General features: G+C 27.3%; 1 protein-coding gene across 2 annotated transcripts in view; it reads left to right on the top strand.

The window, feature by feature from the left end:
• LOC126739700 (GTP-binding protein REM 1) overlaps positions 1–27,976 on the top strand; it is an 88,789-nt gene that overhangs the window by 9,249 nt on the left and 51,564 nt on the right. Inside the window, exon 3 of one of the 2 annotated variants that reach the window (XM_050445492.1) lies at positions 6,813–6,833. The exons of the other annotated variant lie outside the window; for it this stretch is intronic. Coding sequence (XP_050301449.1) covers positions 6,813–6,833 — 21 coding nt within the window. The remainder of the gene's footprint in view (positions 1–6,812; positions 6,834–27,976) is intronic. 2 annotated transcript variants of the gene reach the window in all.

The following is a 27,976-nucleotide window of genomic DNA, read 5'->3' as shown; positions in this document are numbered from 1 at the left end:
TCTAAATTAAAAAACTTTATTATAGAAAAAATATATTAGTTAATAAAGCTTTAATTCATTCCATTAAAACTTTTCGATATTCCTTTAAAATGTAAAAGTTGACAATTTATATATGTATATATAAATTTATATACAGGGTGGCGCACGAAAAACCGTAAATTATAAGTTCAAAATTTTTAAAAGGCTTTTTAAATTTTAATTTTTAAATTATTAAATGATAAATGTTTCAAATATTTTCTAATCTTGATTTTATTTTGAGTTTAAAAATAGTGATATCATTACTAAATAATAACATACAAAATTGAAAGAAAAATTGTGCATTTCATTTTCTTTCATTAAATGACTAAATAAAAAGAGTGTCGGCCACTTAAAAAAAAACAATAAAAGTTTTCTAGTATTTATATCTAATTTATTTCTGATCAATTAAATGTTGAAAATGCCCTGCTCCAACTTGCATCCAAAAGTAGAGAGACTGTTTAAAATGCTAGCGCACATTATGTAACATTTTAGGTATATGTATAGCTGAAATTTTGAATTCTAAAGGGCATCACAAAAAAAGTTAAGGAGTGACAAATCAGGAGATTTGGTAGGCCATTCAGTTGAACCTCTCTGTCCAATGCATTTTCCATGAAAATTTTCATCCAAAAGTTGCCTTACAGGAAACGCATAATGCGGAGGTACAGTAACGAAAGCTGGCTCAATAGTAGCTTCCAGTAACTTAAGGTACATTTCCCCTGTTAAATTTCCGGGTAAAAAATATGGCCCAATAATGTTGCCGACAATTCCAGCCCATATATTTAATTTTTCGGGATTTTGGGCATGTACTCCCCTAAATAATCTAGAGTTGAAATCTGACCAATATCTGCAATTGTGTCTGTTCACAATTCCATTAAAGAAAAAGCTGCATTAATTTAAAAAAAACATTAAAAATAAATTCTGAGTGGAAAATGATTACTCATAGTTTCGTAAAACTGTAAACAGTGGTCATTATTATCCTCGTTAAGTTCCTTCACTGATTTAATTTTGCAGGGATGAAACCTATGTTTTTTTTTAATTCTCTGGACACTTCTATAAGAAACACCTATCAGTATGTCACTTATTTTTCTTATGAGTGGATGTGGGATAGATTGTCATATGACTTAAAACTGCAACTTCAGCTTCATTTAGGACTGGATTTATCACATATCTAGATTTGTTTGCAACTCATCCTGTTTCACAAAATTTTGCCACTAGGTTTATGATGTACGTATGGGATAAGTATGCATCTGGATATAATAATTCATTGTAGGACAATGCAGTTGTTCTAAAGAAAATTGAAATAATTTCAACACTCTCTTGAAGCGTATAAGGCATTTTAAATTAAATATTTCCAATATATCGGTTTAACCAACTGATTGTTTCTTTGTTAAATATTTACCGCTGTTTTTGTTCCAGTTTGGTATTTTTATTACTTTTTTGCATTGACCCGGTTTCAAAAAATAATTAAAACCTTATTTTTTTAAACAGTTTGGATAAAACTATTTATAAAATAAAATATTTATAAAATAAATGAAATATAATTTCTTTATTTTCATTAATTCTCTATTTTCACTATTTCTCAATTCTCCGGTTTAATAATAAAGGTACCTTCTAAAACTTCATTAATTTGCATATAATAATGCTAACTAAGTACAGCTTAACGCATAATTATTTTAAGGTTTTCTCTAAACTATTTTTAAAAATTAGTCACCTAACAATGCATGCATATTTCAGTATCCAAATTTAAAATGTAACGAGAAAATCTAATTAGATTTTCCCCTTTTATTATATATATGTATGCTAAATATTTCAACGTGTATACCAATAATAGAAGTGTTTTTCTATTTATAAACATGTTGCAAATATAAAAATAGCATGAAATGGTCAAATCCGTAATTAAGAAGAGTGCTGTTTTATGTAGTGGGATTCGTTGCTATATTCTCTCTAGGTTAGGATTAAATTAAGGGGTAAAACTCATTAAAATCATAAATATAAAGGATGCGGTAACAATGATGGCAAGGTTATTCATATAACAATAACTTGAAGTAAGAAACTTGTTTACTTAGAAAGAAGTCTTTTCTCCATAATATAAAATGAAATAAATGAATTTTCTTATGTTAGTTATCTCATCAATATTTTGTGGATAAAATTCGGAAGAATGACTGCCTGGAATTAGTAAAATATTTCTGTTAATTCTAGGCAGTTGATACTAGAAACCTTCTAAGACCAAATTCAGAAGAATGACTTCGTCAACCATGCCTGGAATCTGTGAAATCTGTAACTCCCTTATAATAGTCCTTGACTCTTTAACTTTTAGACTCTTTACCAAAGGAGCTGGACCTGATCTGATTTCTAACAAGGTGTTTAAAGAATGCTGCAAATCACACTATCTGTTTCTTTAACACACTTTTAACTGGAATGACTTTAGAGGACTATAACTTAAAAGCTGTTTCATTTATATAGATCTTTGTGTATAGGTTTAAGAGTGTTTATTTGAGTGTTCTTTGTATATAGTTCTTTCTATGTTGGTTCAAGAGTTCCATTAAATTGTCGGTCAAAGACCGTCAATCGTGACGTCAACCTTAGTAATTAGTTCAATAAAATAACCTGAAGGGTAAAATGGTTTATAGTGCATTTTAAAATTATTCTAATTATTCAAAACAATCTTGATTATTTACATTTTTGTATTAGTTCATGTCATAGATTAGACTTAATAAGATATAAAACTGAAACGGTTTTTATTGATTTTTTGATTTTGTAGCATATCAAAGATACAGAGGTGAAATAATAATAACAATTGTACTTACGATATGGTTTTAAGATAAATCAAATTTATTTATACGGCAATAAAAATGTAAACACGTTAATTATTTTTATAGTTTCTGTATTATTTTGCTTTTATGTCATAGTTTACGTTTGTTAGTTAAGACTATTTAGGGTTCTACTTACGTTTAGTTTATTAGTTTCAACTATTTTCTAGTAGTTATCTCATTGAGAATCCTAGTTTAGGTCATTTGAGTTATTGTAAGTCCTGGATTGAATTTTCTCACTTTTATTACTTGCTTGCTTTGATTGTCAGTCTCCTGACGAAATTATGGTAAATCTGCAGTTTAGCGGCTTTTATTAAAACTAACGAAAAATGGTCGGGTTTTTTGCAAAATGGGTAGTTTTGGATATATATTTGTCACTTAGACTGGCGGAAAGCCTAATTTTATCACAACGAGGAACCTATCACGCACTAAGTCACTCACTATTGGTTGTAATTAATCATTAGAATAACTGTGTATTCGATTAGTGTTTTTAGTGTGTTGGGTTCGGTTGTATTGGATTGGGATGTTTTTGGCTGGGTTAGGTTAGGATAAATTATTTTGAGCATATAGGGAACTTATCACCCTCGATATCTAAAGTCAAAAAAAATTATCCCAATCCATCTCATCTCATGTCATCCTATCCCAACCCCTTGTAAATATTACCATTATTAAAGCATTTACATTGTTACCTGCTTGTTAACAAAACTAATCGAATACACGGGTATTCCAATGATTAATCACGTCGAGAAATTATTTTTTTCTTACTACTGCAGAAACAACTATGGGTCCAAATTATATTTGTAAAGCGGTGTAATATTTAGGACCACACTTACACCAAATAACAATCAAATCAATTATTATATTCTTCCTATAAACGTTGTATATGATGCATGAAACAAGTTTTATAAAAATTGAGAATAACTTTGAAACCATCAACAATTGGATAATAATATAGATGGTCGTTTTGATTGCAAATGACCTCCTCTACCGCCTCCTTTGGGACACCCTGTATTTCTGCTTATTTCTGATATATATCCATCCAGGTCCTTAAACCAAAACCTACATTGCGCTTCACAGTTGCATCATGCGTATCCAGAGGTCTATACTTAAGTTCTCTGACAGAGTCTATAGAAGATTTTCTATGCGTTGTAAGATTTCCAGTTTTTCTGGCTAATCCTGCAGTTCCCAACTTCCTTGTTGTGGTCTATAGTAAAATTAAGGTAATAACTTATTAGCCTGCCTTTGCCTTGATATTCTTGGCTTATTATCGTAAATACCGGCAGCCGAGCCTTGGTCATAAAGTAATGCAATTTATTCATATACACTCTATATTATTTAGAATAATATTATTATTTATCAATATATGTAAGTGTGTTAATTTTATTTTTATGACCTTGAGACCAGTGATGTGAAAGTCTCACGTAGCTGTCGTAATCTAAATTGGATCCCTAAGAAGTTTGACATTGCTCGAGATGATTCTCTAAACAACAATATTTATGAATGTAAGCATTCTATATTTATTTTAGCGTCACTACTTGCATTCTGCCAAAAATTAAACAATAAATTTATTCTTGATTTAAATAAGTACGTATTTTATCCCGTCCGTCGATGGGAAAGTACTCGTATTTAATACGTAAAGGAAATTCAGATTTATCACCTTCTAAAAATAAAAGTTTCAGGAAACCCAACATTTTGGAGATCAGTTAACAATATACAACCTTAAAAATGGGTGTTTATTTTTAATCCTCTGAATAAAATGTAGGTTTATTGAACTTAAAATTGGTTTTCAAGGAAGATAAATTTTCGGAAAAGTTTTTGCAACGAAGTTCCACAGAGGCTTATAGGTTATTTATTTCAGTTTTTTAATAATACTAGTAATATTATGGTCAGAATTAGAATGAATGTAAAAAGTAAAGTGGTTGGAATTAGATATCAAAGCCAAATGAAAAAACTATATTTCATTATTAAAAAAAAATAACAATTTTTTTTAATTGATGTATTTTCATGGTAACTCAAATGGGTCAAGTTTCTAAAAGAAGATAAGTAAGAAAAGCTTATTTAAAGAACTTAGGCGTGGGTTGGCAGTATTCGTAACTTAAACCTAATTTTTTTTAAGTTGGCAAGCATTTTTTATTTACATTACTTACATCTCGATTTTGTTTTGATAAGAACCATACAATACGGCCACATGATTTTCGAAAATTTGTTTACAGTAACTTTTGCAGGCGATTATAATACTCTGACTGCTATTTTTGAGTTTTATTGAGGGGCATCGATGGATAAATGTATTTTTTAATATAGTGGTTAAGTGGAAAATTAAAAATTTCATAGACCCATTGAGTTTTCTAGGAAACCAATAATTGCTTCACGTTTTAAAACATAACGTCGATTTATTCTTTTGAAATATAGTAAAGAGAGAATGTATATGAGAGTAACAAAATTCGCAAAGTTCGCAATTTTTATTGTTTTAGATTTTATTTAGGTCAGTGAGTCAACTGAGTATATATATTTAATATATATCCAAGAGGAAATCTCAAAAACTTTAAAATGTCATTTAATATATAAAATGAAGGTTCACTTCAGATTTTAATATAAATTTATCAAACGGATTCTTTTACTAATTTAATTATCCTCTCCCTTGTTTTTGGTAATTGTATTTTTCAACGTTATTAGGAAGAAACATTCTAGCATAATGCATGATCAAAATTCATTTCATTCTAAACAATTTTATGGATTTTCTGTTCACCATCCATGTTTTTAAATCGGGTACATTAATGCAAAAACTTTTACAATTATTGTTAACTACTTAGTCCGTATTCTAACTTGAAACTTCCTTTACTAAGTGCTTTCTGGTGAAGTCAATTCTCAAAGTTAAAAGAAAATCCGTAAGTTTCAATCTAACTAAATAGATACTAAAAGTTAGTACACGAAAAGAAATCTACTCAAATTTCATATATTACATGAATAATAATACGTTTCTTGATCGTTTTGAATCTATCTATTGAATGTATTATTGGATTATCCAAATATGCATGAAATCAAATAACCGGGGTACCACAAAATATTTATGTTTTTCGAACATAATGATTTATATGGCCTATTATAACAAATATAGAATATTTGATAAACGTCTTCTTGTTAGTTCCAATAAAGATGGCAAACATGCTAAAAGATTTTTTAAAGAATTTCGTTTAACTACTCAGTTACCCTTAACTTACCCTTTCTTAAAATAGTAAAATAGTCATTATAAAAGTTATATATAAAGTCATTTACTCCCCCGTATTCCAAAAATATTTGGACTTTTTCGATATACTAATAAATAAAAAATAAATCTCCTAACAAAGGTAAACTTCTCATAACGTATTCTATTTTTGCCCCTATCGAAAATAAACGAAATCCTAATGATAACCAAGAAATACAATCAAACTTCGTAACTATGTTAATGACTTTCGAAAAAATAAACTTCATTAAAAATTTATTTTCCGCTCAAAATAATTTCTAAGTAAAGCGGTTTTGATGTTGGTTAGTAAAATATACATGAGATTAAAGAAATACGCGACATTTAGTTATCATTTATAATTAAGGAAAAACATGCAATAGATCTTTTATACAGGCACATTAAACGTCAAGTTTTGTTGGGATATTATTGGGGTCATTTACAAACTTTTTACCCTAGATCCTAAGAGTCACGGTTAAAGAGATATGAAGATATAAAAGAAGATTTAGATGCGATATTTTAGGTAATTTGAGAAAAAAACATTAAAAAATCATATTTCTCCAACTGTGAACAAAAAGTTTGAAAAAGATTCAAAAATTTTAATATTTTGTGACTATTTAATAATGTTTACATATAAATTTACTTAGTTATAATATAAGCAGTTAATTATTATTTTAGACAGTAACGTACGCTTTAAATTACAATAAAATATTATTTTTAGTTTCCCTTTATAGTTTCAGTAATTTATTTATTTTTTTATTTTATAGGAATATTTGCGAAACATACGGGTAAGTTGTGTGACGTTGAAATGCTTGATTTTATTTGTTAATTTATTTATGGGGAATACCGCAACATAATTATAGATTAAAAACAAAAATAAAGAAATTGGGTCTTATATCCATTAAGATTATGCATAGGGTAATTAACAAACATAGGACATACATATGTTTAAAACATGTTTTAATGTATTCATAAAATTAAAAACACAGTATAAATTAAGACCCTTTTTTATTTTTAAAAGATTATAAAAACTTTTCTAAAACGTATAATTAATTAAATTTTATTAGTGCGGCTTTCCTCTTAATATGAGTGGCATTTCTAGAATTAAATAAAAAATTCAATTTAATTCATGTTTTAAAGTACTATGTTATATAAAATCGTAGTTTGTGATAGTTGCTTTTTGCATTTAATTGTTTATCTTAAAATAGGAAACAAACGTTAATTAACGTTTTCTGTAAAGAATTTCTAAAGAAATTGTCTTGTTAGATTCCTGCTCATTGAAATTAGTATTCGTATAAATTATTATACATTCAACAATAATAATAATGAAATTAAATTCTTGTTACGATTATATTACTCATCGATATATTACTCAAATAATTACGCCGTTTCACCCATAATTTCACAACGTTTAAATTAAACTTAAGTATTATTGTGCTATTAAAAATTTGTTAATTAAAACCTTACTTAACATTGTTTTTGAATTTTAGCAACCAAATGTTTGTATATTTTATACTTTATAAAATAATTTTCTTTTTAACAAAAACAGATATCACACTTTTTCTAATTCTTAAAATTGTAATAAAATTCAGAGTGAACCTTAATTTAAGAAAGTTATTCACAATTTTTGTGGTCTAGAATAATCTTTAGGAAGGAGTTTTATTATACGAGTGCAGAGCTTTCGTTCAAAAACAAACCATACTTAATAATTTCTTTAAAAAATTATCAATTTTAAGTATACAGGAAGCCGTTTAATTTTCTACTTGTCAACACAAAATCAAAGTCAAATCGAATATAAAATTAAACGTTCCCCTCTATATTCTAAATCGACTGTTGAATTGTGTTTTTTTTGTAAGAAGTTATTAAGTATGGTGCGTTTTAAACTGAAATATTATAGGAAAGAATATATCAATGGAAAATGTGATATTTATTTTGAATTAGAAAAAAAATGATATAAAGGATCAGAATTGCTCGATGGCAAGTTTTTACAAGTGCAAAATAAAATCTTTAATGTTTATGACTGAAATGTGCTATTTATAAATAATTTCTACACAACTACTAAATCCACTGCTTAAATTGATTATTCATATAGTAAATATTAAAAATTACAAGAAAAATTTAATATGTGTAAACGAACATGTGAAAAATATTTTGTGTAACTAAATTTCTCGTTAAAATATTTTTTAAAAGAACAAGTCCAGAGCCCAAATTTCTTTTGATAATATTTTGCATCCGCCAGTAGACCGATGTGATATTATCCCTAATATTATAGCTGTATGATTCTTCAGGACTTCTATGTGATCCAATATGTTTTAAAGTAAATATGGAATATTTCTTTACAAAAAAAAACAAGAGGGGAACCAAAAATACTTATTTTCCAAGTGACATAGTCCCAGACAGACTTTGTAACATAAAGAGACATATGTAGGGGGATATCATGGACAAATTTGAAGTTTCAACATATCGTTTAATTAAGGCAATAAATTATTTGTTTTGCTTTTATTCAGCTTTAACTTGTTTCTAGCTAATTAAGCTTTGCCATTCTTTCTGTTTTATGTGAATTGTTTAGTACCTCCATCACTGAGCTGTTCACATTGGCGATACTGTGGTCATCTGCTAAGAGAAGTTAAAGTTAATGCTGGACAGATGAAACGACTCAAAATTTCCCTGACAATTTAGTTTAAGCGTAAAATCATTACAGGCCACAAACAAAGGAAGGAAATTGAGTCCTATATCCATTTAGATTATGCATATCCTAGGAAAATTAAAGTATACATATTTTTCGCGTTAAGTTTACATTCTGAATAGGCCAAATAATTAATTTTTCAAATATTGCAGGAAATAAGAAACTATTAGGTTTTAAATAAATTTTACATGCATAAATATTAGTCTTAGCTTAACATTCAGACTGACTCTCCAATTTCTTGCCATTTTACCGCTTTGAATATTTTTTGCTACAAATTTTCCACTTTAGCACATATTATTTATTATGTTAATTAAATCCAGAGCAGCTTAGGTATTTTCATTTAGCTGATTTAACATGGTGTAAATAAGGTTGCACGTGTAATTGAAACATGATCCGAATAATGTTACACATCACCTAAGGCCGGTTACAAGCTTGTTATTACAGTACATTCCATGTAACCAGTAACTTGTCGTTGCCATATTATCGATCGCTTCTTTAAATTTAATTCTGCTGCTCTTTTACTGCCTTCTGATAATTATAGAAGTGTCCTAAACATTTGACGTATAAAAATGTACATTTTATATCCCTTATAAAATATTTATTATTTTAAGGACACAAAAGAGGGTGCCTTTAATTAAAAAGACCTTAATTGTTTGGTTTGGTTTAAAAAGAAGAAGCCGCAGTAGCCGTAGTAAAACAAAGGTTAAATAATGAACTGTTTTGTTGAAACCGGAAATAACACCGAAAAAAAAACAACTGCTAACCAAGCCGGAGATGTCAATGGCGATTGTACGGAAAACATAAAAACCATTGACTCACTCGGGATCCCTGACGAGTTCAAATTAATTTTCCGCAAATATCGTGGTGGGACGTCAATAACAGCTAGTTACGTATCTCTTCACAATTGATTAGTCGTTGTATTTACGAAGATTCTAAGACAATTAATCGATTAATTCGGATGTAGAGTGCCTATTTGTTTAGTAGTATTTAATCTAATTGGGTTTATAAGCGTTTCATTAATTTTATTTCTTTACTGGATAGCGGTAAGGAACGTTAAACGCGTTAACACTTTTATGATGGATTATGTAATGAGACAAAAATATATAAGAAATATAAGGCAATTTTTTTCCCAAAAAAAAAGGAGGTATAATACAGGAAGAAATCGCAAGGGGTCAAGCCAGTTCAGCAACATTTTTAACAGTGATTTGATTTTTCTCTATGGCTCATGGACTGCGTTTTAAAAGTTAAAAGACCCTTTCAGATCAAGTATCTAAAAAGACAAAAGTTTGATCAATCATATTATGCTTGTTATTTATGACTTATGGTGCAGATACTCAAATATCAACATTTTTAATTTAATTATTATATTCAATAACTAGTCCAGCAAAGTGTTTTAGGACATTGTGAAGAATATCGGATATAACTTGATAGCATTCATTACCAGTAGGGTTTTGTAAATCTTTTCAGGATTCAGGCATACATTTTTAATTTTAAATGGCCACACAAAAAAAATCAAGGGGTGACAAATCGGGTGATCAGGCAGGCCATTCGAAAATATGAGCTTCTAAAAACCAGGATTTTATAAAATCTTTACTTCAAGGCGGTAACTTGACTGGATTGTTTTCGATGAATAACCCTATATTGTTGTTCTATTTTAAACAAAATTTTCCGATATAAAGATCATGTAAAATAAATATGTTATAAACTTAAAAAAAAATAAAACCAGATTTCGGTTTATAAAATACATATATTCAAGTATGAATTTAATCAAATATATAATATAATGACCACCAATAATTGTATTATTTACCCATTTGGAATTAATTATTAAACTGGATATTAATTAGTTTTATATATGTATATTATTATTTTATTCATATATCGTATTTAGGGAATGAAAGTATGTGAAAGTTTCTTATTTAAAATTATGGCTCTAATACGATAATTCTCTATGAAATATGCTAAAAAAATTAATAGTGCCAAAAAATATTTAGAGGCATTTATTGATAATTTTAAGAGAACATATACGGAATGCCAAATTATCTTATTTTAAATTGGGGATCAAAAATTTAAAATTCATTCTCAGTATAACTATTTATCAAGGGTTTATATAAGAGCAAAAATGGCTAATTTTTTTCTAATTTTTGTCGACTTTGGTCAAAATAAAGAAGTTATAATTATAGTTAGAGTTCTAGAAGTTATAAGGTTTTAAAATTTGAAATAAATTGATAACAAAGAAAAGATTTTATGAATTATTTAATTTTTAACAGTTTTAACATTAAAAAATAAGTTAAATATATTTTTATTATTACACTGTTAAAAAAATACACTTCATCTTTCTTGTCTTTATTTTTTTGTTTATTTTTGTGGTTAGTTAATATATAATATTAGCATTTGTTATTAGGTTTATGAGTTTATTAGCTATTATTTTGCCTTTTTTATCATATTATACAGTTTATATATTATGTCTCTTTTAAACATTATTTAAAGAAATCTGTGGTGTAATAAAATAAACAATGGAGTGAATAAATAAAAACCCCACTTAAACTCGGTTACCTCCTTTTTCTCATAATAATGCATCAAATATAAAGGAATACGTAAAAAAAATAAAATTCCTCTATTTTATGGTTGTAGATGCCATAAATCAAGAAGGTAATTTTTTCTACCTTATCTGAATTCTGGTTAAAAAAAATTTTTTGGCGAATGTAAATCATATTCCAAAAAAATCAGAAAGCATAGGAAAAATAAATAAAAGTATAAAAATGGATGTGCGTAATGTTTTTATGACAGCATGAAAAAGGCACATTTAGATTTTTTATAAGACATCATAACTGAAGTAGATGTTTTGATGTTTAAGTCATTTTTTAAAATGTCAAACAGTTTTCATATTGGATTTTCGAAGGATATAAAGAAAACATCTGCGTGAAGATGTTTTCCATCCATTCCATTACCAGAGAATATGCAATGAGTGTTTATGAAGATATCGATTTGAATTTTAATATTTCTATAGCAAATTTATTTAACTTTTTCATTCGATTATAATTAAAACTTCCGGTAAACTTTTTTAAATAACGGAAATAATGTGATGTAGCGATTATTTGCTTTAAGTACCGAATAATATTAGTATTAAACCAGATTAAGTTTATTAAATTCGGTGAAGTTAAACCAAAATTATAGGCATTTTTATGTACTAACAGACTTTCCCCCTTCTCTAATTTGATATTTTATGTCAAAAAGTATTTAATCAAAAATATATTAAATCGTAGTGAAATTATCGACGTCACATCACTTTTTATATTTTGTTAGAATAATTTTTAGAAAACCATATTTTTTTCCCAAACCATAGCAAGAACTTACCTAAGGCAGAACTAAGAATTTTGAAATATTTCAAACAATTTCTTGGCCATTTTTTTAACGATTTTTTTTTACAGTTTAAATTCTTGAAATATTTATTGCTGAAATATGAATGTATCATCCGTAAAGGTTGCCAACCTTGATAACAACATATTAAAAAACCAAAATTCCAAATTTTTTATTGAATTCATCTGTATGAAATATTGACAATCTGATTTAAACATCATAAGCTACACCCGAAGTGGTTTTGGTTAATTAAAACCCAAATAGAGGAGACAATAGAGTGTAAATGTCGACATCATTGCCCCAGATTGTTCGATATGCACCTAATATCGCGTATAGCTTTTCGAGCACAATTAATAATTTAACAATGCTGGTTATATTTGCTTATGGATATTAATTAGAAACAAGTGGTTTTATTCACCTAATAGTGTGCTATTATCAGAAACTAGGTGAAACTAGTAAAGACAAATTCCATTAGATGAGAAATACCATTCCTCTTCACCGAGTTCTATTTTATTTACATAATAATGTGATTTTGCACTCGAGACTCGAGCGAACAAGATTTTACATAATTTTGCTCTTTTACTTTGTATATTTAATAGGAACATCTGTTCGGATTGAGACAAAGATAACCCTTTAAATTTGCAACATGTTGTATTAATTATTTTAAAAATTAAATTTAGGGCTATAAGGACAATTCTCTCAAATATTCTTTAAATTAATGTTGGCTGCGAGTATTTAATCAACATATCTTTAAAATAGCAAAATAAACGATTTAATTTTTCATTCTGTATAATTATATTTTCTCCCATTAGACATGTATAGAGTAATTAATGAAAGTCATGATTTTAATGATTAATCGTTACTCGACATGCAACCAGTGGTCCTTAAAATGTTTGATAAGCACAGTTTATTAACTCGATCAGAGCTCGTGTTTCATTATATTACGGTGCTCCATAAGGATCTAAAGAGTGATGGTCCTGTACGAGGAAGGGGAGCTTTTTAAAGCTTAAAAACCTATTAAATACATGCACCATGTAGCTTTAATGTGGATTATATGGTTTTAAATGAACATTTTTAATTTTACGGTATAAATAACGTTTACCTAGGTATATAAACTTATTATAGTTATAATTATTTTTTTGTTTTATGGTATATAGAGTGCCCAATTAAAAACGTATCTTAAGGTTTATTTCTGAGAAGGACAAGTTTGCCATAGAAAATATAGCAAAATCTTCAACCCTCTAAATTAAATAATCCGACATTAAAAAGTACTTTTAATTCCCTTGTATAATACATTGCTGCGTAATCTTTAAAAATCAATCCACTCATTTAGAAAATATGGAGCTTTTAAGTATCAACAATATGTTTGTCAAAAAAAAAACAAAAATCACTTGATTCTACTTCAAAACTTACTGTGTTAGTAAGTAATTTCCTTCAAAAGAATGCTCTGTGTTTATATATTTGAACACATTATGAAGATAGCACCATTGAGGCATATTGCGATAGATAGTGTCCAACGAGTATTCAAAAAATTCAAGTTTTATCCTTATAAGATAGGGTAAGAGCAAAATAAGACGACTTTGATCATCGCCGACGTCTAGTTGACCATTCACAATCACTCGTTCTCGTATTGCCTCCAATTGCACCATAAGATCTAATTCTAGGAAGAATTTAAGCAGTTCTTTCAAAAAACTGCTTTTAAATAATACGTATACCAGAAAATTTATGATGCATTTATGTCTCGTTCTGTCATGGGAAGTAGTTAAATGTAAGCAAAACTCAAATAAAAATATCAATGAAATGAGACTACTTAAATCTGCAATAACGACCTTTTTATTTTAAACGTGTGATGATAAAATCAAAATTGGTTTTCATATGAAAGCATCCTTATTAGATCTTTTTTAATTAGGCTTGTGTGCGTTTTTTGGGTAATATAAAATTTAAAACTGCAAAAAAAAGCTCAATAAAAACATAAATTAAAACCAAAAGTGGTCACTGACACAGTAGTTTCTCGACCACTTCGTTTCCAGAAAAACAATTTTTTAGCGGACGTCACAATCTATAAAGCAAGCGAGACCCAATAAACGAAAATAGACAAAAATTGCCCCGGGATGTCCCACCGTGTCATGTGAAGCTAAGTGAAATTGCCCGGTATAAAACCTGCTTTTACGAGCACTTAACCCCTCTACAACTTCATGGTTGTTGCAATATACTTGAAGAAAGAATGGGAATTTTGTAAGGATTTTGAAACTTAAGAATTCTTTTAAAATTGATCTGTGTTAGTTTCGAAACAATGTGTTTAATTTTTATTGGTAAGAAAAGTGCTTTTAACAGTGAAAGCTTTAAAAAGTCCTTCGCTATTTATTTCTTTAAGAATTTTACAACTTACTAAGATATAAGTCCAGAATTAAACACTCTTAATAAACATTTCCGATCTAATAAACTAAAAATTCTTTTAGTATGATTTTTTGAAATATTCATTACGAAAAAGTCAATCTAATCTTATCTTCTCTTATTTTTGTAAATTTAAACCGATAGTACTTGTAAATATTAATCATCGTATTTTCGTATCGTATTAAGTAACACCTGTTAATTGCATAGTTTTAGTAATGTCAGTATTGAACAAACACACCAATTACCCAAGTAATCTTAAACAATGAAATAAACATTCACAGCAATTGTCATCTACCTCTCTTTATTTAAAAAAAACGACCACGTTAGCATTTTCTGGAAATAAATACAGGTTCTAAATCCAGTTATTCAGACCCACTTAATATACTACGGTATTACCCTAAATAGTCAAGATCTGCAAGAATGCATATTTATTTTTATTATTAACCATGTAAAAAATTATTGATGGTTTTTAAAAAAAAACGTGGGATATATAATTTAAAAACACCATAAAGTAGTATGTACGTTAAAAGTACCAATGACAATCATATGCTTCAAAAAATGCAAATTTTTCGTTAATTAAGCTAAGCTGTATCTCCAACAGGTATTGGGATTTAATGTTTACGATCCTTATCTTGCACATACTGTAAATAGAAAGCAAAAAAAAAAAAGATCCATTGGACCTAGAATCACACAATACTAAATAAAAGCATACGTAGAAAAAAAAATTCCGATATAGGGCGGGGAATGAAATGGAATGTTGTATATAACAAATATATAACATTTTGAATGCTATTAGATGAAAGTTCCGTCAAGGGAAGTTTTATTGCTTCAAAAAACCAAATATCGTTCTGGATCTTATTTGTTGAAAATATTGCCCAATCAATATAAATTTCAAATTTAAAACTAATTGCTTATAAAGCCTGTTGAGTAGTGCAATAGTCGTGAAGTAAACAGTATTTATATAATATTAATCCAATCGATCAAGAAATTGTTTATAAAAAAATGAAAAAACATGATTATTTCCAAAAACAGAATAAATTTTATTATATTAGACTTTTAAAAATTTAATATCTAAAAGTTAACACTATTATTAAAGAAAGAAAAAATCAAAACCGACCTATTGTATTAAGATAAGCCTTATCAGGTGAATAATCTAGGGCAGTGCTCTTGAGGTTTACCTTTAGGTCTTGTCTATAGAAATTGCGTACAAAGCGATAAGTCCACTTAATATTACGGAGGTATTTCTTTTGAAATTTTAAGAATATACCGTTTATAAGACAATATTTTTACTTTATTTTTACGCGTATAGGTGTATATTTAGCACACAATACTACAATATTATATGCTGTAATAATAATTAATAACTGTGCTATTTTCTTATAAAAACTACTATTAAATGACGTAAATCAAGCTGGGCATTAATGTCCATGCACCATTATTGTCAGTCTTAATATGGTAAGAATAATGCATAACATAAATGGATACGATGCACTTTATTTTACCAGCAGTTAATTAAGTAGGGAAAATAGAAAATAAACTTTTTTAATTATTTTTTTATTTGAATTATAGTTGAAAACATGTGGCTTTATTGAAAAGTCCTGTCACCTCGTATATTGCATCGTATTAGCAATATCAGTATTGAATAAACACACCAATTAACCAAGTAATCTTAAACAATCATATAAACATAACAATATTCGTCTACCTCTTTTTGTTTAAAAAAAAACTACCACGTTAGCAATTTTTGGGTTATTATTGGCGTAGGCACCGAGATCCAAGATCTGATTCAAGAGGAGAGATAATTTTTCTCTTTTAGACCATTATTACCCCTAGAAGGTAATCATTAACGTTTAAGGTTATTACTGACTGAATAGACTCTTTTACGAAAGGGATACACCGTAATTACAAGTATCGTAATAACATAACCTTCGTACGCATTGCTGTATAACTGTTGCCTGTTGTTGATTACTTGAAAGATTTGCTGTTACTGCCTCCCTTTCGTTCCTCCTGCTCCCTCCAATACAGGATACCCTGGTACCCGGTAACCTGGATTAGTACCAGGATCTCTGAAGTATTTTTTCAGGGAATTTCTGATATCTACGCTAATTATTAGGCCTTGACCACGAAACTGGGCTTTGTTTGGTATTTGCTTTGAATTTTTTTAAATATAGTAAAAACTTAGAAAAAATTATGTGCTACGTCAAAATAAGATGTAGGCAAGCATGCATATTTATATCGGACCATATAAAAAACTGTTAGTCATTTTTTTAAAACAAAACATCGGATATATAATCTAAAATTACCATAATGTAAAATGTACCTTAAAAGTACTAATGAAAAAGTTTTTGAAAGGCATGTAAATAATATGCTTCAAAGAATGCAACTTTTTCCTAAATTAACCTAAGCTGTATCTCGGGTATTGAGATCATTAGGTTTACTATCCTTATCTTGAACACCCTGAATATAGGAACCAAGAAAAGATCCATGGGCATAGAATAAGGATTAAAGGATTAAAGAATTCTAAATAACAGATTTCGCTATATGTCAGAGAATGGAATGGAATGTTGAATATAAAAAATGTATAATATTCTCAATGCTATTAAGTGGAAATTCCATCAGTGGCTTGGAAATTTCGTTGCTTCATAGACCTAAATATGTTTCTGGACCTTTGTTAAAAAACTTGCCCAATCAAAATAAATTTTAATTACACAAAATTAGATTATTCTTTATTTTTGAGTAGGGCAATAATCGTGAAGTAAATAATATTCGTATAATAATAATACAATCACAAATTTTTGTTATATTACTGTTAAAATTTAAAATAAACGTTAACGCTATTATTAAAGAAAGAAAAAAATCTAAGCCGAGCTATTGTATTAAGACAATAATGGGCCTTATCAGGTGAATAATCTAGGGCACTGCTCTTGAAGTTTACCTTTAGGCTCTTCTCTATAGAAATTGCATACAAAGCGATAAGTCCACTTATTATTACAGCGGTATTTCTTTTAAAATGTTAAGGATATACAGTACATAAGACAATATTTTCACTAATTTATTTTTACGTATATAGGAGTGTCTATTTAGCATACAATTACTGCAAAAGTATTGTTAAATAACTTAGATGAAGCTGGAAATTAATGTTAATTAATTTATTAATATTAGTTTAATATTGTACGAAGAATGCATAACATAAATACATACAGTGCACTTTATTTTACCAAAAATTAATTAACTAGGTAAAATAGAAAACAAAATTTTTTAGTTATTTTTAGATTTGGATTTTAGTTAAAAATATAGGAATAAGAAAATAAACATAATATTAAAAAGTCGCCAGGACTTATATATATTTTAACTGGCTTTGGAATGGAATGTATAAATATAAAATTTATTATATTGTTTAATTAATATGAACATAACCTCACTGAAATGCAAAAACAAAATATTTAAAACAATTTAATTGTAAAGCTACTAACAAAATTAATAATGTCATCCATTGATATCTATAAATAGTACTTGGGAATCATTAAACTGATACGATCAAAATCCATCTCATAAACAACTCCCTTGATGCAAAATATTGACAGGCATACATTTTCCTGTGTTTCATGCTTATTATTATATGCACACCCCTCCATATGGCTTGCATGCCTCTTGTATGTAAATTTAATTCTCGAGTTTAATTATTATTAAGTCTTTGATGTTACTTGTACATCAGAGAATTAATTTTAATTAAAGGTAATTATGTTAACATTATGATTACATTCAAGAATTGCCGAAGAGTGATATTAGTTAAATTATTAGTATTTTATAATCATTTTCCTTAAAAAAGAGATAAGAATCAGGACTATTAAATGACAAATATTATACGAGACAAAACTTGATAATTTGGCATTGTTTAAACTTACACTATCTATGCTATTATCTAGAAATAACTGTTTTTAGTAACTTATATTATTATCACCAATATTTTTACGAGCATAATATTTTTCTGATCCATGAAATGGATAGACAAGAGAAGCCTGTAAATAATGTTTTTCTCCCGTAAAGAGTCTAATTATATCCGAAAAACAGCATTTCATTCCCATCCTCATCTAATTTTTAGACTGAGATAGAAATATATAAATGAGTTTGAATGAATGAATTTGACTTTTCCACCTTTTTCTATATCATCGTTTCATTTTCTAAGTAAGGTTTGGATTGCCTGCAAATAGTGTTTTTCTCCTTTATTTTTTGTCAAATTAAACCTGAAAAACATCACTTCATTCCCATACTTTTTTAATTTTCAGATTGAGATATATAAATGAGAATTCTTTAACATACTTTAAATTTATTTATTTAAATTTCATTTGAGTAAGTTATATGAACTTCTTAGTACTAAGAAATAAAAAAAAGTTAATTTAATTGAAAGTAATTATAATGCACAATTAAAATGGTATGAGATACTTATGTATTTAAAAAAAACAAATATGTCATTAGCAATTTAAAGTAGAGAAGGGACGTACTTAGTTATTTAAGCCTTTCTAATTCTGTAACTCATTAATTTGTAACTTTCCCTAGTATTTCGAAGAGTGGATTACAGCTGCCACTAGTGCATGCACTTTAATGAGTATTAAATTTTTAATTGCCACTTCCACTACTTAGAGCGGTCAATAATCGACCATACAATTGCAGACTTTTATTTACCTTTAAATTTGTATTGGGAATTATTCGCCATACATAATGGAAATGGATGAATTGGCTTAATCCCTTTTTAATTTGTTTTATCGCTGTTTGGGAAAAAGCTATTACGCAAAATAAAAATATTCTATAATTGAATTGTAGCTCCAATTTCTTTACCTAAATTTTAAATATTATTGTGCATAAGTAATTGGTTAATCTAAGTCGTTTGAACTGTCAATAATTTCAACGAAAGCAGCACATTCACAAAAGTGGCTATTTATAAATAATAGTTATTGCTTTTTGTCTAACGTGATATTATTCCGGGTAAGCACGTTTTATAGTTAACGTTGAAATAATATAAGTTATTTTTGAAGCGGTGTAAATCAAGTTTAATAAATATTGAGCTGCCGCAAACATCGTTGTATACGAGCGTCGAGAGATTTGATTGATGAAAGCGGGACATTTTCAATACAGGAAACGTTCGTGGAAATATGTATTTGATGTAATAAGTTTCCAGAAAATGTGCATTTAAACAAACTTTTCTTTTAAAACGAAAATCCTTGCTTCCTAGTACTCTTTTCTGCATTTTATGTTACATATGTAGTATTTCGTAACTTTATGTTTATTTCGGTATATAAAATATTTATTTTAAAAATATTGACTATTGGAAAGAATGCAAAGAATATGGTACTAGACTCTAACGTAATAATGCAACTATGTAATGTATCTCTCCAATTTTTTTCGTTTAAACACCCTTTACATTATTTAATTCATAGATTCTTAAAAATATCTTAGATATTTAAGATTTTCATATCATGTTTCAAAAAATAGCAATAAAAAATTAGAACCATTTAAATTTTATTACAGTATTATAATTTCATATACACATCATTATTTATATCAGATTAAATAGGTTCAAAATTTCTCGGGCCATACAAAATTCATCAAAATGTATTTTCAATCGATAAGTACTTTTTTAAATAGCATTTCCTATTTATTTTAATTGAGAATTGAAAGAAAAGAAATTGTTTTTTGTCATTGTATTTTCAAAAATGTATTACAGCGAAGGTAAATGAAAGGTTCAGAAGAGGTTACTGGAAATAGAAACATCTTAATGATGCACACATTTAGAGAAATAATTTTCCAATTGAATTTTTTTTAAATATAAGTTACGTTTTTATCACTCTATTTAATAAAAACTGTTGTCCTCTATGCTATATATCGATCTATAAAAAAATCTTAATAATGCTTCTTTTCTTTTCAAAGGATTTTCCGTTGTAGCAAAAATCAATCGCAGTTAAAATCACAGTTATTTCAACTCGATTAGTCTTATTTACAAATTTTGGTGAACAAAGAAAGGGTCTTGCTTATTAGTCATCTTGTTTGAAATAAGGCCACAAACAAGAATACCTCATAATAAAACGTAACCATCAACTTCCATTCAAATCCTTAAAAATTATACTCGTAATATAATATTTGCTAAATTTATTTATTTAGATATATGTAATACAAATAGGCAAATTAAACTAAAGTCAATTATAAAGGGACCACAAAGAAAAATCACTATGAAAAAACATGTCCTTTTTAAATTATAACATTTTTCTTCTTTTACTTAGCCTTCGCTCTAAACAAAACAAGTAGAAGCGCTGCATATACAAACAAAAGTTTAGAATTGCTTTTTATCATTTTGTCTTCTATGAATTTAAATGAAATGAAATTAAAGTTTTTTATACTTCTGTTCTAAACTGCTCCTTTAGAACTACTGATTTGAAAATTTAATTCTAAGAATTATTTTTGTTTATGCTAGGTATTCCTTTGCTGTAATCAGTTTTCTGTACTTTATTTATAGAATATTAAGCTTAATGATATTACGTTTGTTAAATATTTTAAAGGCCAAATTTTAGGTTGAGTACATTAAGACTTAAAATAATATCGAGGTATATATCTGACTTTTCAATTATATTTTATTATATAGTTAAAGACAACTTGAGAATCTTTAAATAATGTCTTTTAGTCTTTTATCAGTTTTTACTTCATGTTTGAAATAAAGATTCATTCAAGTATCTGAATTTTAATTATTAAAAAAAAATAATCCAGGCAGTTAAGATAACGTCACATATATATTTTAAGTTCCTAATAAAAATTCCGATAAATAAGTCAGGTAGAATACAATTGGTTTACATTATTTTTTTAGTTTTTTGTTATGTTTAGTTTTTATCTTAAGAATCACAAAAAAGAAATAAACGTATAATAAATAAGAAATATTTTGCAAAAGTATTTTTTAGGACACCACTATATTTTTAGGAACATGTATTTTTTTAAATTAAATGACTTACATTGAAATTTTCTGGTCTTTGAATAACTGGCGTACTTATCTCATTTAAAAAAAATAAAAAAAAAGACTTTTTTTTAGACTTTAACATACAGGGTGTTAAAAATATACGCATTAAAGTGTACAACCTAGTCCGCCCCTGGTAAAGTAAACAAGGTAAATGTATTTTAAGGATGTAATTTTAAGAGATCCCTAATAGTTTCATCACCTAAAATTTTTATTAAATTCTACCTGGTAGTTTAAAAGTAATTTATGAAAAACCAATTTCCAGCAGCGTCCTTTAGGAGGCTGTATCTTCGTAAAGAAGGCCTGTAGGAATTTTGTTTATAGGAACGTTCGATATTATTTTTCGATGTTTTACCTGAATCCGAGAGATTTCCCACATGAACCGGGACACCCTGTATAGAAACAAAATTACTCCAGGCGATTGAAACAACATTTTTATTATTTTAGATCCTTAAAGTAACTCCGTGACGTAGGCTTAACTACCTTGAATTCTAAAATTTTTTTTTCAATTAGACCAACAACATGACTTATTGTTATAATTTTTTGTTAACCTTCAACATAATGATCGTCAATTTTTTATTAATAAGAATAGTAAATAATTTAGATTTTTTTTAATATAATTTTTTAGTAGTTTGAGATATTTTATTTCAATTATGCAGATGTAACAAATATAATAAAATAAAAGTTTATTTTCAATTAAAAATTTTAAATGCATAATTCAAATGGATCTTTTGCAAAGTATTTTATTCCAAATTTTAAGATTTACGATGTATAGTCCACACATAAAAGAAACTATTGTATTAGTATTTAGTTTTCTTTCTTAAAGTTGAATATTTTAACAAAATAAGATATTTTAATGAAATTAAATGTACTTATATTTATTTAGCCCTAAATAGCACTTCGAGAAATACTTTAGCTCTTGGTTCAGACATATTGTTTTTGTTTACGCTACACAACTGACGGATAATCGCTTTCTGTGTACGTTTAGTCATATATTATAAACCTTTAATATAGCCCAAGTACAATGTATAAAAGATGCCAGTAAGTAAGAACTAAATTTTATTTTTGTTTGTAAAACTTTCTCTCTTTTTAGGTTTTTATCAGCGTTTTAATTTGTTATAAGTTAAGTTTTTCAGCAGTTCTTCATAGTTTTCGGTTTTTTTAATTATACTAGGAAAATGTTGTCAATTATTTAAAAAAAAAGAACAAGTTTTTTTTAATATTATTAACAAACATAGCACTTTCACCTTTGTTACATTTCCTTTTGCACTACCAATGTTTATTAGACTTAAATCAAAGAAAAAATAATAAAACGTTGGAATATTATATATATTTAATTCATTTAGTATTTAATATCCTGATGATGACCTCATAGAGGTTAAAACGTTGACATAATATAAAGAAATGGTTGTCTAGGCATGTTTTAATATTTTTTTCTTTTCAAACATTGGTGATGCACATAAATGTTAGGTCACGAAAACTATTAAGACATTTCCATTTATTTGCCTTAACATTGGTACATTTAACAACATTTACTCATTTAGTTTTTAATGTCAAGAAGTTAAAATTAAATAAAACTCCGAAGTATTTTAGCTAATACAGCTTTTTGCCAGCGGGGTTTTCTTTTCTTACTCATGCATTTTTTGGTCTTCAGGTCTGACCATTTTAAATCTTCTTATTCTTATATATGTGATATTCTTATATGATATTAATCTTAAATTGCTATCTCTCATTCTATTTTATTGACATATTTCTGCTCGATCTTCATTCCTTTCTTTATTAAAACGGCATATTGGTCTATTAAAACGGCAATTAAGAAAATGTATGAACTTTCTTTGTATAGTCTTTACTTTGTATGTTATTTAAAATACCCTCGCATATGTCTTACCGCGAAATGTGATATATTGAGCCATCAGCAATTGGCATACAAAGGCATCCAGTAGGAAAATATTTCAAGAAATTTTAACTTTTTTTTAGTGTTAATTGCTTTTGTAGCATTGCTTTTTAAAGCGATATAAAAAGTCATATATGTTGAGTAATAGTTTTATAAAAATTATTGCATCCTGGTGGTTGTTAAATCAAATGCTAGGGCCTGTACTAAGTTTTTATTAAAAATGTAACTGTCACCAATAAAATAATTAACTGTTTTATGATTTGAGTATCACACCAAAGGTTTCAATCATAGAACTATTATTATAACATACATAGAGAAAACAAACCTCTAATCGGCAATTTTATTTTTGTTTTTTCTTTTGTTTATTTTAACATATGCCAAATTTCACAAACACTTGATTGAACTGTAACGTTTCTTCATCGTACTCCTAAATAACATCTAATAAAGTTAAGTTTAATACATTTATAATGCATAATCTAAATGGATATTGAAGAAAATTGTACGGCATGGTAATTTTATTACAGGCTTATACCTTTAACTGAATATACAAGGTGTTTAAACAATTTAGTGCAAAGCTTTATAGGGCTTTACACTTATATATTGTAAACATTTGTAGATTCTGTAAAAAGGTCCAATAAAATAGTAAAATGATCGTCGTGTACTGTGTATATTATAGACATTACGCATAAAAGGTTTCAGTTTTATTTAAAAAAACTTTGAAAATAAATATTCCTACTAAAAACTAAGGAATTTAAATTAAATAACAGAAACTTCTAGTTTTTTTTCTACTTTTATTTTGACTGCCGATTTCTGTTTAATATTAATTAAATTTAAATTTTAATAATCCTTTTTTGTGACTTTTGTCCTATTTCTTGAACCTAAATTAAATTTATACGAATATTTAGTTTAGTGGTTAAATACAGCTCTTTAAATGCTATTTTAATTCAATATATTTAGCCACCCTAATTTGAATAACATGAAAATTTTAATATAACACACGAGCACGTGCATAAAAATATTGTCCAATGAAATGGAAATTTTATCGATGCTTTGATTTTCAAATAAACACGTTTTGTTTTGTTTTCAAAAAAGTTCTGTATTTAAATTAGTCAATAGGTCAATAAGCAATTTATCGAAGCATGTTTAATTGTTTTGAATGCTGCTACTTACTAACAATTAACAACAACGTTTTAAATATTTGGTAATTTGAGTGTTTATTCTGTTATTAAAATATATTATTTACAATTTCTAGTTAGGTAAAATACTTCAAGATTAATCATGTATAACATTGCTACTCGTAGTAGAACTTACTAATGTTTCATAAAAAAAAATCTTTTTTTATAGTAGGCTCGATTAAAACCCGTGTCAAAAGATTAATTATCATCTAAGTTAAAACAGGTGAAATTGATGTCAATATTTGTTTTAAATATTCACTTTTCATGTTGTTTTATATGGAATTTAAAAAAATTAATTTTAGAGTTGAATCAGCTCTTATCGCTGAGAATTAGGAGGAATTCTCTTTCAACTCATGTACCTTATATATCTGAAAAAAGAGATAAAACGAATTAAGTAAAGAGAATGTTAAAAATTAACATACATGAATGTCATTTATTAATAAAGGCTTAGTAATTCTCTGAGACTACTTTGATTAGATTCAAATTTCATAAAACCAAATGTAGGTAGTTTTTAAAATTTTAATGAGGATTTATTCGGAATTAGAAATATAGCTTTTTGCTAGTTTTTATTTATTTTTAAATGAATTATACCTGTTTTTAAATTCAACATTAGTAAATTTTTGAAGAGATCCAATGTTTGAATTTTATCATTTTTTCGGGAATTTCCTCTATTTTGTTTTCACAACAGTATTTTTGTGCTAGATAGAATTGTAGGCGTATATTATTTTTAAAATTATTTTAAATTTTTAGGTTAACTTTGAGTTAATTTGTGAAGCGCTTAGAGTGAATTTCTTTAGGGATTCTTTTTATTCAATGTTTTTTAGAAAAAGTAAGAATAGAGAGACGTTTTTCACAATTAAGTAATATTGTAGAATGTCCTTCAATAAAATTATGGTCGAAAAAAGTTTCAGATCTAGGTGATTTTTGGTATGTTTAATTTCATAATTTTACAACCATACTATACAGGGTGATAACTTGAAAACGTATGCTATACTACGACGAATTTTTGTGTTTCTGATAAATAGCTATTAGGCAGTGTTTTTCAGATGTGTTTAATTTTAATAAATTCTGAACTTTCAACTAAATATATTGTATTACCTTCGTTCCTTTGACCATTCTTATGTGTGTTTAATATAAATATATATTTTATTTATTTATAATTTGTATATTTTGATATTTAAGCAATTTGTATTTTTGATGATTTAAGCAAGCATTATATTAAATTACTAGAAAATTAGATACCAATTCTTAAATGTGTTATTAGGAATCATTCAATCATTAGTTTAAGCTAACTACTAAAATATCCGTAAGTAGATAATTATTTTAGTGGTAATAGATTATTATTTTTTCATAATCCCTTGACATCTGTATACTTTCTCAAAAAATACCTTATAACTTGTAATTTAGTAAGTATTTTTGATATTAATTTACATAACTAATCCCCTATAATCCATAAATATTTTCAACACATAGTTACTCTTTTACTGCATACGAAATTAAACTGGTTCAAACCATTGCTTTAAAACAGCTCGTTTAACAAAACATAAATGTTATTAAATCCGCTCTGCGATACAAATAACGGTGTTTAGTTAACAAATAGCCACCTCTGCTGTCGGTCATAAAGTTTTGACATTTCCATAGTATTCGACACGCCTTACTTTCCGGTTGCAACAAGATGCATTGGAATGTTATGAGGGTGATAAAGCACTTTGCTTGGAAACTTTAGGACGTAAGAACACCACTGGCAGTTCGGAGTTTCTCTAGGAAGAAATTGACTAATGAGTTTTTAATTTTATTTCTTGTTGAGTTCAGTTTTAATTAGTTTGTAAGGTAAACTTTAGTTCACTAAAGACTTACTTTAAAAGTATTATTATATGTTTTTGCAAAATAGCTAGATAAAGATAAAGAATAGCCAGTAGCACCAAATATTGTGACACTAAATATGGAAACGTTACTTAAATGCACACAAACATATTGGATAAAATTTACTTAAGAGATGAGAATCCTATCCATTTGAGTTACACTTAAAAGTATTTTCATTTATTTTGTGCAACTAAATAAAATTTATTAAAATCGATTAAGCTAATATTATTACTATAACCATATACTAAAAGTTAGAGAAGTAAGAGGTAAATTAGTAAAGCTAAAGATAAACTAAACCTCTACTACTCTTTTGCGTCTATTTTATAGTTTAGGTTTACTACTTAAGGTAATTTAGGGTTCTACTTATCTTTTCATATATAGGGTTTAATTTTTAGTGGTTTATCTTGTTTGATGTTTATTTGGGTTATTTTATTACTAATTTCCTGAGACTTTCCAGATTTTATGTACTTGCTATGTTTGGTTTGATTATTTATATTGGCAATAATTCATATGAATATTTCAAGAATAAACAATGAGTTCCTGACATACAAGTTTTTAGCAGAATTGTGTTTCTAAGTTCCGTTGCAAGATAAAGAATATATATATCGCAGGGATTTATATATTCAGGTTGTTGTTTTATATTTATATTAATTATATCGAAATTTTTGAAAATATTTTTTGGATGAAACCTAGCCTGCCTAACTAAACCTAGCTATAGTTGTATAAATTTTAAACATAGCTAGTTTATGTAGCTTTTTTAAGTTAATTTTTTTAATCCAACTTATATTTTCATTGTTTGATATAATTTTATTTAAAAACAAAAAATCTTCGCTATGTAGATATGAATTACTCATTCTCGATTTTGCTTGAAATATCTCCAAAACTAGCGAACTTATTGAAAGGTGAACTTAAGGGAAGATTGATGTATTTATATACATACAAAAGAGAAGTTAGAAATTTCTCCAACACGTGAATCATTTTTATCTACTGGTTTTTGCTTTTCTACTTTGTTAAATTTCTCTGCTGTCGTGTATCAAGATTAACTTATCAATTCATTTTATTTTCTGCATTTAGAAAAAATAACATTACACTTTAAACCTCCAGATCTAACTCCTTCACCCTTTATCCAACTTCTGATTCGATGTCGACTATAGAATATACACTATAAATTGAAAAAGAAAATCTATAATATAGCAACGATAATCACATGAAAATAAACGCTTTAAAGTAGTAAAAGAAAACAAAATATTCAATTAAAGTAGAAAGAGACATGACTGAGATTATAAGTGGTAAAGAGTCACGTAATCACAAGATGCCGTGACCTGTTGGTATACTTTGGGATTATGCATAATCTGACTTAAGTCTGCATATAGCAGATGGTGAGAGATTTATTTAGTTACATGGAATTTATTTTGACAGACTGGTAGAGGATTTATGTCCCAAAAATCATGAGTATACAGTTTTTATTATCAATATAGCCACTATTAGATATTTTTGAATAAATGATTTTCTAGTTTAATTAGTTTATTTCTCGCTACACATAATGGAGCAAGAATCTAGGA

The sequence above is a fragment of the Anthonomus grandis genome, chromosome 8 (assembly GCF_022605725.1).
Source record: "Anthonomus grandis grandis chromosome 8, icAntGran1.3, whole genome shotgun sequence".
Taxonomy (NCBI): domain Eukaryota; kingdom Metazoa; phylum Arthropoda; class Insecta; order Coleoptera; family Curculionidae; genus Anthonomus; species Anthonomus grandis.
The sequence above is the reverse complement of the archived record's forward strand: the minus strand, read 5'-3'. Positions and strand labels throughout refer to the sequence as shown.